This window comes from Sapajus apella, unplaced genomic scaffold, assembly GCF_009761245.1.
Source record: "Sapajus apella isolate SASKATOON/1434 unplaced genomic scaffold, GSC_monkey_1.0 scaffold97, whole genome shotgun sequence".
Classification (NCBI taxonomy): Eukaryota; Metazoa; Chordata; class Mammalia; order Primates; family Cebidae; genus Sapajus; species Sapajus apella.
The window spans coordinates 5,876,624-5,891,480 of record NW_022437037.1 but is presented as its reverse complement, the minus strand read 5'-3'; the positions used below and the strand labels follow the sequence as shown (position 1 = coordinate 5,891,480).

Here is a 14,857-nt window from a genome sequence, read left to right as displayed (position 1 = left end):
TGGTGAAACCCTGTCTCCACTAAAAATACAAAAACTAGCCAGATGTGGTGGCGCATGCCTGTAATCTCAGCTACTTGGGAGGGTGAGGCAGGAGAACTGCTTGAACCAAGGAGGCGGAGGTTGCAGTGAGCTGAGATCACACCACTACACTCCAGCCTGGGTGACAGAGAGAGATTCCAACTCAAAGAAAAAAAAAAAAGAAGAAGAAGTAGTGGGCTGGAGCCAACCATCATATTGGTGTGATAATATAAAACCCAGTTACAATTCCTTCATTAGTTAGAAACATCATAGGGAAAAAACAGTTTCCTTTCCCACTGTTTACTTACTTGAAGTTCCCATCACACTAGGTGAAGAACCATGAACCAGGTGAGATTTACCAAAAGGTGCTGCCTGGGGCAAGAGACTGGGCTGGATGGAAGGAGTGCGAACCACAGGGGCGTGCCGAGGGGCCTGGACCACTGCCTCCTCTTCTTTACAGGATGTCCGTGCATCTTCACTCTCCAGAGACTGGGAGACAGATGACGTTGAGCTGTCTTCATCCAAGTCTTCATAATATCTCTGAGACAGAAAGGCTGATCGAGACAGGCTGGCTACAAAAACCCCAAACAAAACACAATTTAGACAACTCAAAGCAAGCCCAAAAGCTATGCAATTTTCACTGTTGATTTAAAAAAAAATTCAACGTATAAAATGATTTAATTATTACTTATTTTAAGTGGGAGCAGGTATTGTCAAATGTGAACAAAAATGGTTTTGGGTCTTTGCTGAAATGGGGATTTGAAAAACTGAGCTGTATGAACAAGAACATCTTGGGACTGTTAAAGAATGTGAAAAAGTAAGAGACAGGAGTTAATGCTGGTGTCAAAGTAGAAGATCTGGAACCCTCACCAGTAGAATAATAATATACCAGAAAAGTAACATGCAAGTTTCCATGGTGGGGTGAACAATCACACCATTACCATCACCATCCAATGATAAGCTTCTAAGAACAGGTCCAACATAACATGAAAAAGACAGAATGTCCTCAGTCCTGAGTGTCTCAAACATTTCCAGATAAATCTAATGATTCTTCTGAATCAGACAATTAGGTTTAAAAAAATTACAAGAGACTGAGTGCAGTGGCTCACGCCTGTAATCCCAGCTCTCTGGCAGACTGAGGTGGGAGGACTGCTTGAAGCCAGGAGTTCAAGACCAGCTTAGGCAACATAATGAAACCCTGTCTCTACAAAAAAAAATAGGGCAACAGAGTGAAACCCTGTCCAAAAAAAAAAAGGGAGGCCAAGGCGGGCAGATCATGAGGTCAGAAGTTCAAGACCGCCTGGCCAATATGGTGAAACCTTTTCTCTACTAAAAAATACAAAAATTAGCTGGGTGTGGTGGTATGCACCTATAGTCTCAGCTACTCCGGAGGCAGAGGCAGGAGAATCACTTGAACCCAGGAGGCGGAGACTGCAGTGAGCTGAGATCACGCCACTGTAGTCCAGCTTGGGCGACAGAGGCAAAAAAAAAAACCAAAAAAAAAAAAACAAAACAAAAAAAACATAAGAAAAAAAAAAAAATTCAAATAGTCATTCTGTACTGCCTCTTTCTATCATAAATTTCAGAATGCAAGTGAATACTTCCTATATATCGGGAAAAACAAAAACCAAAGAACCTAGTCCTTTTTCTTCCCTCCCCCAAGTTATTTAAAATGGCTTTGCAAATATTTATTGACTTTTGTGTCCTATGTGCACACGGCTCTGCAAGATTTTACTGTCACGATGTAAATATAACATAAACAAATGCCACTGAAAACCAATGCTATGTGCTACGGCTGTCCTATCCAATTTGGTAGCCACTAGCCATATGTGGTTAAATTTAAAGCAATTAAAAGCAAACTAACGAAAAATTAATTCCTCAATTGCACTAGCCACATTTCATGTACTCTACAGCCACATATGGCTAGTGGCTCCCCTGCTGGACAGCAAAGATAAGAACATTTCCATCATCACAGAAAATTTTCCTGTGAGATAACAACTAGGTACTGTTTTAAGCCACCAAGTTTGTGATAATTTGTTATGACATCCATAGGAAACTAATACAAACCCATGTTCTCTTGGGGCCAAACTGCTCTCCACAATTTCTCTAAAATCCTACTGTAGTTCCTGACAGTAACAACAAGAGATGACTCAAATAATCACAACACCTTCAAGAACTAGATAGAAAGAGACACTGGAATAACTATGTAACCTCCAAGGTCCCATATAACATGGGGGTTCTCTTAAGCTCCTTCCTTCATCTTTCTGATGCAATTCACTTGCCTTCGGTGGAGGCTGCCCCATGAATTGAAAGATACAATGGCCATGCTCACTCACAGAAGCTTGCAGCATGGACTGCTCACTAAGCCAACGGTGCTGCCTCCACCAATAATGGGTGCTGCTCTCTGCTGTGATGAAGGATGCAGTTAACTGCCTGGCATTAGAAAGAGAGTCCCACTGAAATTTAAAGAATCTTATTTTGTTTACACTCTACTCTAGCTCAGATTAGGAAAGGTAAAACTCACATGACTGAGGGCAGGGAAACAAAAGGATAGAAGTCATATGATCATCTCAGTAGATGCTGCAAACCTCACATTTTAGGGTGAACTGCAGAAAGTGTTCCTTTTGAAATTAAGGATCGACGCATGACACTGTTATGCTGTACTGGAGGTTCTAGCCAGGGAAGTCAGGTTAAAAAATAATAATAATAATAAAAGGACTGGAAAGGCAGACACATCACCATTAGTATGCATGCAGGATATCATTGTTTCCATAGCTACAAGGCCAAGAAACAGCTACAGATGTGTTAAAATAAATGAATTCTGCCAAGTTGCTGGCTGTAAGTAAATATACATAAATCAACTGTATTTCTCTATACTACATCCAACATAAAACATAAAATTTAAGTGAAAAAAGTCTACCATCATAAAAGCATCAAAAATACTAAATTTTTAGCAATAACTCTAACAAAAGATGCATGTCTCACATGCATAAAACACTAAGAGAAATTAAAGAACACCCAAATATACAAATATATACCCAGGTCGGGAACTGAGAGTTCACCACTGCACAAATGTCAATTCTCAAGTTGATCTAGAGACTCAATACAATTCCAATCAAAGTCTCAACTTTCCTTTGAAGGCTGAGGAAGACAAAATCCGTCCCCGCCTCTCTTTTTTTGAGACAGAGTTTTTGCTCTTGTTGCCTAAGCTGGAGTGCAATGGCGCAATCTCGGCTCATGGCAACCTCCGCATCCGGGATTCAAGCAATTCTCCTGCCTCCCTCCTCGTTTTTTTATTGTGGTAAAATACACATAACAAAATGCACCATCTTAACGATTTTTAAGTGTACAGTTCCATGGTATAAATACATTCATAATGTTGTATAACTGTGACTACCGTCTATCTCCAAAATGTTTTCATCTGAAGCTTCGTCCCCTTGAAATGCTAACTCCCCATTCTCCCTCCTCTAGCTTCTGGCAGCTACCATTCTAGTTCTGTCTCTATGGTTTTGACTACTGTAGGTACAGGGAGGTGGAATTTAACAAGACAATTTAAATGTTAATATGAAAATGTAAAACACCAAGAAAGCCAAAACATTCTAGAGCAGGGGTCAGAAAACTACAACCATAGGTCAGCTGTCTCTTTTTAGAAATATAAAGTTTTGCTGAAATACAGACATGCCCCTTTCATCACATGGTCTGTGGCTGCTCTCCCGTTACAACAGCAGAATTAGGTAGGTGCAATGGAAACCACAGTGACTGCAGGCCTCAACTATTCTCTAGCTGGCCCTTACGGAAAAATCTGCCAACCCCTACTCTGGATTGTAGAGCTTTCTGCAATGATAAAATGTTTTTTATACGTGTTTCCATTACAGTAGCCACTATTCACATGTGCCTCCTGAGCACCTGAAATGTGGCTACTGGGATTGCAAAGCTAGACTTTAAATTTTATTTATTTTTCTTTTTAAAATGTATGTATTTATTTGAGACAGTGTCTAGTCTAACTACTCCTTGCCCAGGCTGGTCTCGGAACTCCTAGGCTCAAGTGATCCTCCTGCCTCAGCCTCCTCAAGCAGCTGGGTTTATAGGAATGCACCACTTTGCCTTGCAATTTTATTTAATTTAAATGTAAAGCAGAGTACCACGTTGGACAGAACACTCATAGAATCTAGCAAGAGAACAGTATTGAGACTTATTTGAGCATGAATTAAGACAGTGTGGCAGCAGTGCTTTCCAATCATTGTATGAGACCAACAAACATACATGTATATGCATAAATGATTTATAATAGAAGTGGCCCTGCTAAGCAGGGAGGAGAATCTTTTCAATAAACAGTGTTAGGACAAGCAGATATCCAAATGCAAAAAAATGACACAAGCCATACCTTATATCACACACAAAAATCAATTCTTGAGAGCATAAAATATGATGTATCTATACAGAGGAATACTGTTCAATAAAAAGGAATGAACTACTGATACATGGTATACATCATGAGTGAACAACAAAAACATGCTAAGTGAAAGAACCTAAATCTAAACATTATCAGACTCCATAATACATGCAATTTCTTTTTATTTCTTCTTCTTTTTGTGTCTTGAGAAAATATGCAATTTCTTTAAAAAGGCAGATCCACACAGAAAGAAAGCAGATCAGTGATTGCTTGGGTGGAACAAAAATTGACTGCAAACAAGCATGGGGAAACTTTTTAAGTGATGGAAATGTTCTAGGACTGGAATGCGGTTATGGCCATACAATTCTGTAAATTTAGTAAAAATCACCCAGCTGCACACTTATAACAGGTGAGTGTTATATGTAAATTATACCTCAGTAAAGTTGTTTTTTAAAAAAAAATCAATTCCAGGTAGATAGTTGATTCAATTGCGAAAAGCAAACATTCATGTTTCTGGAAGATAGTAAAGGTACATATCTACTTTCATTACCTGGAGATAGAGGATTTCTTAAACACAACACAAAAAGTACTAACTATAAAAGAAAAGGCTGATAAATCTCACTATTTTACAATTAAGAACTTCTGCTCACTGGGCTGGGCACAGCTGCTCACACCTGTAATCCCAGCACTTTGGGAAGCCGAGGCAGGAAGACAGCATAAGGCAGGAGTTCAAGATCAGCCTGAAAAATATAGTGAGACTATGTCTCTACAAAAAATAAAAAAATTAGCTGGGCATGGTGGCCTGTGCCTGTAGTCCCAGCTACTCAGGAGGCTGAGGCAGGAAGATTGCTTCAGGCAGGGAGGTTGGGGCTGCAGTGAGCTACAACTGCACCACTGCACTCCAGCCTGGGCAACAGAGCAAGACTCTACTTCTAAAAACAAAAACAAAAAAGAACTTCTGTTCACCAAGACATAATTAAGAGGGCAAAAAGGCAAAGTGACTATCTACAACTTATATAACCAACAAAGGCTGATCTCCAGAATTTATAAAAACATTTACAAATCAATAAGACAGATTATTCAATAATAAATGAATGAGCAAGATTCAATCCAGTACTCCACAAAAGAAGATATCCAAATAGTTAAAGCATTTTACAAAAGAGTTCTACCAGAATAGTTAAAAGAAAAAGACTGACAATATCAACCTTGGCAAAGATGTGGAACAATAACACTCATATACTGATGATAAAGTACAACCGGTTAGTAAAGCTGCTTGGCGGAATCTAAGAAAGGTGAGCATACGGACAGGCTATAAGACAACAACGCCACTCCTAGCTATGTAACCAAATGGAAGAGTCCACAGGTGCTCTGAGAGACATGTACAGAAATATTCAGAACAACCTTTTCTGGAATAGCTATAAACTGAAAGGAACACATGTCCAACAGGAGAATAAACAAACAAGTGCAGCATATTCATGCAATGGAATACTACATAGCAACTAAAATAACAGCTAGAGGCAACAACATGGATGCATCTTACAAGCCTGATGTAGAACAAGAGAAGCCCATTCAGAGAATAAGTAGATGGATTTATGCAGTAGGCAAAGACCAAAACACACACAAAACCAAAGTACAGTGTTTTGGAAGTTACGCTTACATAGTAAAGCCCTCAAGGAAAGCAAAGAAAAGACTAAAGAGAATGACAACTTATGCAATGCAGAATCCTGGAGTGGATCCTAGATCCAATCAACCTGTAGGGGTAAGTGGGACAGCTGGCAAAATCTGAGTATCAACTGTCTATGAGATAATTGTATACGTTAGATTTCCTGAACCTGTGAACTGTATTACGGTGTGTAAGACAACACCTTTCTTCTTGGAGAACACATGCTGAAATATTTAGGAGTAAGGGGCGTTGTCTTCAACTTATTCTCAGATAGTTCAGCAACAATTGTGGCAAACATTAAAAAACATATGGGTGAGGGTTAAGCGGGTGCTTACTGCACTCTTGCAGAAGTTTGTTTTTTCAAAATAATAAATTAAAAATAACAAAAAATGTCAAATTGGAAAAAAAAAGGCAAAGGCAAAACTCTCATATAAGCCCATATAATGGTGCCTTAGGGGAGGAAGGAAAACTGGGGTATGAAGAGGGATTCTAAAAAACATCAATATTCTGTTTCATGACCTGGGTAAGGCTACAGGGATAGATGTTTTTGTTTTGTGCACTTTATACGTATTGTATTTCACAATTTTAAAAATTAAAAGTGTTTCCATGCTGAGTTATTCTTCCCAGCATGCACACTAATATTAAATGAGTATCATGTGCAGTTATCTGCCTCATGTCTGAATTCCTCCTCTTAAATGAAAGCTTCTCGTGGGCAGAGGCCATGTTTCTCTTACTTAACACTGCCTGGAACGAACTAGGCAATCACATTTGTTGAATGAACAAATAAATAAATTACATAAATCTCACTTCTAAGGACTTTATCTAAATATATATTCTGATGTGGGTTAAAGATTTGTGAACAAGGACGTTCTGAGTAAAATTCTGGCAACAAGATTAGCGACAGGCATTACGGCCTTCTAATACAAGGAAATATTGTGTTGTCATTATAAGGCATGTGTTCAAAGAATATTTAAACATAGAAGGCAGAGGAAAAGCTTATGATTTTAACTTCAAAATTTTTTTCCAATTTTTAAAATTTGGTAAAATACAATATAAAATTTACCACCTTAAGTGTTTTAAAGCGTATGCTTCATTGGTATTAGGTATATTCACATTGTGGAATCATCACCACCATCCACCTCCAAAACTATTTTCAATGTGCAACACAGAAACGCTATACCCATTAAACAACAACTCCCCCACCTCAGTCCTTCAGGCCACCCCTATTCTCCTTTCCATCTCTATGAATTAGATGTCTCTAGATACTTCATAGAAGTGGAATCATATAGTATTTGTCTATTTGTGGTTGATTACAGTTAGCACAATGTCCTCAAGGTTCACTTAAATTGTAACATGTGTCAAAAATTCCTTTTTTTCAGGCTGAATAATAATTCCATTGTATAGACAGACATTTTGTTTATCCGTTCATTCATCAACAGACACTTACATTGCTTCTGCCTCTTGGCTATTATCAATAATGCTGTCATGCGCGTGGATACAAGTGTCTCTTTGAAACCTTGTTTTCAATTATTTGGGGTATATACCTAGAACTGAAATTGCTGGATCATATGGTAATTACATTTTTAATTTTTTTAGGGACCACAAAACCGTTTTCTACAGTGGCTTTACCATTTCACATTCTCACCAACAGTGCACAAAGGTTCCAATTTTTCCCTATCTTCACCAGCACTTATTTCTGTTTTTGTTTTTTCTTTAATAGTAAGGGCTCATCAACTTTAAATTAGAAAAAAAAAATCAAGACACAAAACTAAATGTTATAATCTCAATTTCATTTTTAAATAAATCAGATTTACATATGCAAAGAAAAAAGTCTGGAGCTAAACCAAAATAACTAAAGAAGGCCATATCTGGGTTGAAAGAGACAGTAATTTTTTATTTTTCTTTTTAGAAATTCTGTTGCTTAGGCTGGAGTGCAGTGGCATGGCCATAGCTCACTGCAGCCTTAAACTCCTGGGCTCAAGCAATCCTATTGCCTCAGTCTCCTAAAGAGCTAAGATTACAGGTGTGTGCTACCACACGCAGCTAATACTTATTATTCTCCTTTATACTTCTCCATATTTTTCCTAATTATCTACTAAAAGAAGGTATATTTAGGTAAGAAAAATTTATTTAAAAATTCACTTGTGACTGTTATTTAATTTAGCCCTATGTGATTACAGAAAAATAAATCATAAGATTAAGTTTCTTTTAGTTATTCTGATTACCAAAAGTATTTGTTATTGGTATTAAAAAGTTTTAACCAAAAACAGAATCTCAAAGAAAAATTTGGATATGGGCAGTAAAACAAGGCAGTTATGCCTAAAGCTGTTTGTAACAAATTTTTTTTAATTGAAGTTATTCTTTAGATAATGGGGAAAAATTTATTTCACCAGTTATATAGCTTCTTTTCAGCAAGTGTTTTTAACCAACATTGCTTAATCATATTTTCTTCTTGCCTTTTTTGGCAAGGCACAGTGGCTAACACCTGTAATCCCAGCACTCTGGGAGGCTGAGGCAAGAAGATAACTTGAACCCAGGTGTTTGAGAACAGCCTGGGCAACATAGGGAGACTCCATCTTTTATCTTTTTCTATCTGTTATTTATTTGTTTTTAAAAAAGCCTTTTTCCCAAATGCAAACTTACCCTAAACCCAACACAAATCATAAAAGTAAACCTTCTCTGGCTAAAGCAGAGCCTAGGATCCAGCTCAACCTATCTCAAACCCTTGTGAATCAGTGCCATATAACCTGAGGACTGCAGAAAACTGTAAAAACCAAAATGACTACCTTGCTGCTCTATCACCTATTAAACACCCAACACACACACAGACACACACAGACACACACAGACAGACACACACACACACACACACACACTGCACCCTATCACTATGTACAGGCCCAGTTACCAGTTCTCTTTACCTGGAGCAGTGGATCTCACTGGTGGGGTCTTCCTCTTGGCCAAGAAGTTTCTCAGTTGTGCCTGTTTCATGGGGGACAGTTTAGCTGCAAGAAATCCATAAACCCATAAATGCTTAAGATTCAGTTTTTAAGATATCAGTAGCTGGAAGAGAACAAAGGGAGCTAGAAGATTGGGAATGATGCAATTACCTGGTACTTTGGGCAAGGATTTAGCATGAGATTCTATGGTGGTTTTCAACAAAGCATTGCGCAGGCTTTCAAGGTCACTGTCAAAACTGAAACAGGATAGTGTTACATACAGACCAACTAGGAGCTAAACGATCTGAAGCTATCGGGGGTACACTATCCTCCTAAACATAAATGCAAGACATGAGTATATCACCAGTATTCACCAACACAACATGATGGTACCACAACAGAAAGAGTAATTAACATCTACGCATTTGGCCTATAAACACAAAACCATTTTGGTAAACTCAAGGCAGACTGTCAATCTTCCAGGGTCTGAAAGTCCCCACATTCAAGCAGAATGGCAAATCTGGGTTTTAGAGACAAGTCAGACAACTTAATCCTATCAATTGATTTTCAATCAAACCATGACACTATTACTATGGTATATCACTTGCTATGATATATTCAGCACCCATTTCATCAGTGTAATACTTTATAGACTTAATTTAACTCTCCAACAATCCCATGAAGCAGGTATTGTCATCCCCATTTTTTAGGCAAAGAAACAAATGATCGGAGAGGGTGAGACCCTGACCAGGATCACAAGCTGAGAGACAGCAGAGTCACTTGCAAACCTACATCTGAACGACTCTAAGATTACTCCACATTACTCCCCTAAATATCTGTTCATGCATTCATTCACCCATAATTATTGAGTGCAGGTTCTCTCCACACCTGTGAATGCTGCTCTGGGAAGGCACAGCCGAGGGCAGGCTCCAAGGGGAAGTCTGGTTGTAAAGGCGGAGCTTCTGAAGACTGTCCACCAGGTGATTCAGCCTCTTCCTCTGTTGATTGATGATTTCCCGGTTGTTGGCTAGAGTGTTAAACAGCGTCTCTCGCTCTGGCACAAGTAGGTGCCTGTTGACAACCATGGAAAAGAATTAAACATGAATGTTCAAGTAAAGGAATCTCCCGCTAAAAAACAAACAAACAAACAAAGGACTACAATGGTAACAGTGAAAATGACAAAATGGAGAACCAAGAGTAGACAAGAACCATCAAGAAATTACTAGAAAATAAAAAAGAGATTAAAGCCTAATGAAGATAAAAAGGAATGTGGAGAAAACAGCTGGAAACAGGCAGGCCAGGCCTATAGCAAAGGACAGCATAAATTAGGCGAAATCTGAAAGAGACTCTAGGAAGAAAAGGGCAGGAAGGAGGTGCGAATCAGCAACAGGGGAAAAGCCAGTTAGCTTTCTACTTAGAATCTGTCTGTTTTTCTGAATGTCAATTATATTCAATTTAAAAAAAAAAAAAAAACAGGCTCACTGAAAGTCTACAGGAGTTAGTTAAGTCTTCAGACTATTGTCAAGAAATAGTGGGACAGCACAAGATTTAGTATCAGGGAGGTAACCCGCCCCAAAGAACTAAAACAAGACAGGGACAACAGGAGCTGCCTCTGTGAAGTAGGTCTAACTGTAGAGGGGGACAGGGCTATTTGCTTCCACTTTTCACTAGAAATAAAGTTGTTCTGAAATTTTCTTCTACTACATTAATTTGCAGAGGGAATAGGAAAAACTATACAAATAAAAACAAAAGGAATAATCCCACACCAGTTACAAACCAAATTTGCTTTGCTATGGTATGTCAATACAGCGATGTGCCACATAATGACATTTTGGTCAATGATGGACTACATATACAACAATGATCCCATAAGATTACAGTAAGGCTGAATTCCTATTGCCTAGTAATTTGTGCTACAACTGTCTGTAGTATTCAGTATAAAACCATGCTATACAGCAGGGGTGTCTAATCTTGTGGCTTCTTGGGCCACACTGGAAGAAGAATGGTCTTGGGCTATATAAAATCTACTAATGCTAATGATGAGCTTAACAAAATTGCAAAAAATCTCATAATGTTTTAAGAAAGTTTACAAATTTGTGTTGGGCTGCATTCAAAGCTGTACTGGGCCATATGCAGCCTGTGGGCTGTGGGTCGGACAAGCTTGCTGTACAGATTTGTAGCCTAGGAGCAACAGGCTATACGCCATATAGCTTAGGTGTAATAGGCTATGCCATCTAGGTTTGCGTAAGTACATTCTATGATGTTCATATGATGACAAAATCGCCTAACAGCGAACTTCTCAAAACACACCTTAAGCAACAAGTGACTCTATGTATATTCTGCCTCTTCACACAAATCACGGAATGAAAAATGCTTGCTAAAGAGAAACCTCTGGATTTATTTCATCTTTTCCCATTATCTCTTTGAGTTCGGGGTTGACTGAGTGACTGCCTCTGGTAACAAGGTAGTTCAACATATATTTTTTAAAAGGCATTTCAGGCCAGGCGCAGTGGCTCATGACTATAATCCCAGCACTTTGGGAGGCTGAGGCAGGCAGATCATAAGGTCAGGAGTTTGAGACCAGCCTGACCAACATGGTGAAACCCCATCTCTACTCAAAATACAAAAACTAGCTGGGCATGGAGGTACATGACTGTAATCCCAGCTACTCAGGAGGCTGAGGCAGGAGTATTACTTGAACCCAGGAGGCGGAGGCTGCAGTGAGCTGAGATCGTGCCACTGAACTCCAGCCTGGGCAACAGAGTAAGACCCCATCTCAAAAATAGTAAATAAAAAAGGCATTTCAATAGGGTACAGAAAACAGAGAAGTGCTATCAAAATAGAAAACTGTACAGATTTAAGAATTCGAACTCTACAGAAAGGGAACTCAGAAAAGCCTAAGTAGTAAATCCACAGAATTGTTATAAAGGAGAAAAAAAAAAAAAGACTGGCTTCTCTTTTAGCATCATGTACTTTCTTACAAGGCTAATTTGTTAATTACCAAACAGAAATATAACCATCAAACAGAGCAGAATGTTCCCACTGTCAGGTTAGGTCAATTTCCCTCGTGGGATAGCAAACTGTATGGCTGAACATGAATCAGAACTAAGTGTGTGAGCTGGTTCTCTAATGGGGCCCCACTGCCCATGGAGACAAATGCTCCAGTCCACAGAATCCTCCCCTTAGATAGCGGGGGAGGAGAGCTTCTCACTTCTATCTCTTCACATCTATCTATGCTCCAAGCTGAGGGTCCTCCAGTTGGGATTTCTAGCCTTTGTCCACATAACAAAATGTAACTTATTGAATTCAGCTTACTAAATTATAAGCATATTCTAGTCCTGTCCCTGATGTCACACCCAGGTTGTCCCACTGAAAGTACATCAAATAGAACATTTCTTGGTTTGTTTTCACAGTGGGCTAACTAATCTATTAATTAAGTGTAGGTGTTTCAAAAATCTAACATTTCAGGGCTGATCTGTTTTTCACATTTCTAACGGGCAGTTCATGTTCTCATGGTACACTGCATTTTATTCCTTGTGGAAAATATGTGGCTTAAAACCAAATATCTAGGGATAAAAAACTATGCTAAAAGGTTTCCCATTCCTTTGCCATCATTCCTCTCATCCTTTTAACTATCCACACTAATTACAAATATTTTCTCAAAAACAAAATTTGGAATATACAGAAGAGTATTAAGGAAAATTTTCCTTAATCCCATTTTGCAGATATGACTATAAATATTTTGATACATCTACTTACTTTTGTACCTCCACAGTTATTAGCCAATATGCTTTTGCCTTTTTACTTATTAAATTTTTATATTACATCTAATAATTGTAGTGAAATAATTATATATTCTATACATTTTATAGAAGACAGGAAATATATTTAATATATTAAATAATTTCTTGGAGAACATGCTAGTCAATGGTTACAGGGTATTCTGTAATTAAGAAAAAAAAAGTGACCATATTTAGCCACTCCTGTACCTTAAGATAATTAGGTTGAATGCAAATTTTCACTATCATAAATTATAGTTTATATAGTTTATATTATATGCTGCAATATATAAATCCTTTTATGTAATTATTGTGAGCATCATTTGTTGTTTCTGTAGAAAAATATTTCTAGAAGTAGAAAGACTAGGTTAAAAAGAATGAACGTTTGCAGGGATTTTCACATGTTCCTAAATCATCTTTTTAAAATGGCAATAGCAATATCTATTCCAACCGATTGCAGATGAGAGATCTTACTCACCTTTGTTTTTTCTTTTGTTCCAGATGCCGATCCCACTCCAAGTCTAGAACATCATTCACATCTTGGACAGCAAATTTCACATACTGATGAAGGCGCCGAATTTCCTATGAGAAAAAAAATTAAAAGGCAAATGACTTGTTTTTCTGATAGTTTGGGGAAGATGTATCAAAACAGTCAAAAGAATTCTAAAATACTTCTATATTAAGAACCATAATAAACAAGGAAAATAGAATAGGTTTTATGATCATTAAAACTGTATAATTAAAATGAGGCCGGGTGCAGTGGCTTATACCTATAATCCCGACACTCTGGGAGGCCAAGGCAGGTGGACTGCTTGAAGCTAGGAGTTCAAGATCAGCCTGGGCAACAAAGCGAGACTCTGTCTCTAATAATGTAAAGAAAAAAAAAAAAAAAAAAAAAAGTTACATAAAAAAACTTTAAAATAAAAAACAAAATCGGCTGAGTGCAGTGGCTCACGCCTGTAATCCCAGCACTTTGAGAGGCCAAGGCAGGCAAATCATTTGAGGTCAGGAGTTCAAGACTAGCCTGGCTAACATGGAGCATGAGAATCACTTGAATCTGGGAGGCAGAGGTGGCAGAGAGGTGGTACACTGTAAAGGGAAACAGAATGGGTGTGTCTGCCTAGGCCCCCAGGGAACAAATGTTCTTGCTTAATTCTCGTTTTTTTCTCAGCTCCTATGAAGTATCTCAACATGGTCAGGGAATTTTCCATTCCATTCTGGTACTCAGGCAGTGCATCCATTTAGTTTTTGCTCTCCCATCCATAAAATTAACTGTAAAAGACAAAACAGTTCTGAAAGTAATTCTAAACTTATCTATTCAAAGCAGAGAACATGTAAGTCATCTTCCCAAGTTGAGAAATACTCATTTGTTCGAAAAAGAATAGTATCAGCACTAACAACTGAATCTGGCGTTATTTAATATTTTAGCTATTTAACTTATTATAGGCCTGCAATAATTTTATTTACATTTTGGGTAACTGCTAACCTTCACGGTTAACTTGATTCTCAAAAATTAAAAACAGGCCAGGTAGCTGGGCATGGTGGCTCACGCCTATAATCTCAGCACTTCAGGAAGCCGAGGTGGGTGGATCACCTGAGGTCAGGTGTTTGAGATCAGCCTGGCCAACATGGTGAAACCCCATCTTGACTAAAAATACAAAAATCAGCCGGGTGTGGTGACACATGCCTGTAATCCCAGGTACTTGGGAGGCTGAGGCATGAGAACCACCTGGACATGGGAGGCAGAGGTTGCAGTGAGCTGAGATTGCACTATAGCCTAGGCAACAGAGCAAGACTCTGTCTCAAAACAAAAAAACAGGCTGGGCATGGTGGCTATAACCCCAGCACTTTGGGTAGCCAGGATGGGTGGATCACTTGAGGCCAGGAGCTCGAGACCAGTCTGGCCAACACAGTGAAAGGCCATCTCTACTAAAAATATAAAAATTAGCTGGATGTGGTGGCCCACACCTGTAATCCCCAGCTACTCCAGAGGCTGGGGCAGAAGAATCACTTGAACATGGGAGGTGGAGGTTGCAGTGAGCTGAGATGGCGCCACTGCACTCCA

General features: G+C 38.6%; 1 protein-coding gene across 7 annotated transcripts in view; it reads right to left on the bottom strand.

Annotated features, from left to right (window-relative positions):
* Window positions 1-14,857, bottom strand: part of NUP214 (nucleoporin 214) — a 101,689-nt gene that overhangs the window by 56,644 nt on the left and 30,188 nt on the right. For all 7 annotated transcript variants that reach the window (XM_032257626.1, XM_032257624.1, XM_032257625.1 and 4 more), the window contains 5 exons: window positions 13,271-13,374; window positions 9,902-10,084; window positions 9,185-9,270; window positions 8,996-9,079; window positions 327-590 (listed from right to left, as the gene is read on the bottom strand). In XM_032257626.1, coding sequence (XP_032113517.1) covers window positions 327-590; window positions 8,996-9,079; window positions 9,185-9,270; window positions 9,902-10,084; window positions 13,271-13,374 — 721 coding nt within the window. The remainder of the gene's footprint in view (window positions 1-326; window positions 591-8,995; window positions 9,080-9,184; window positions 9,271-9,901; window positions 10,085-13,270; window positions 13,375-14,857) is intronic.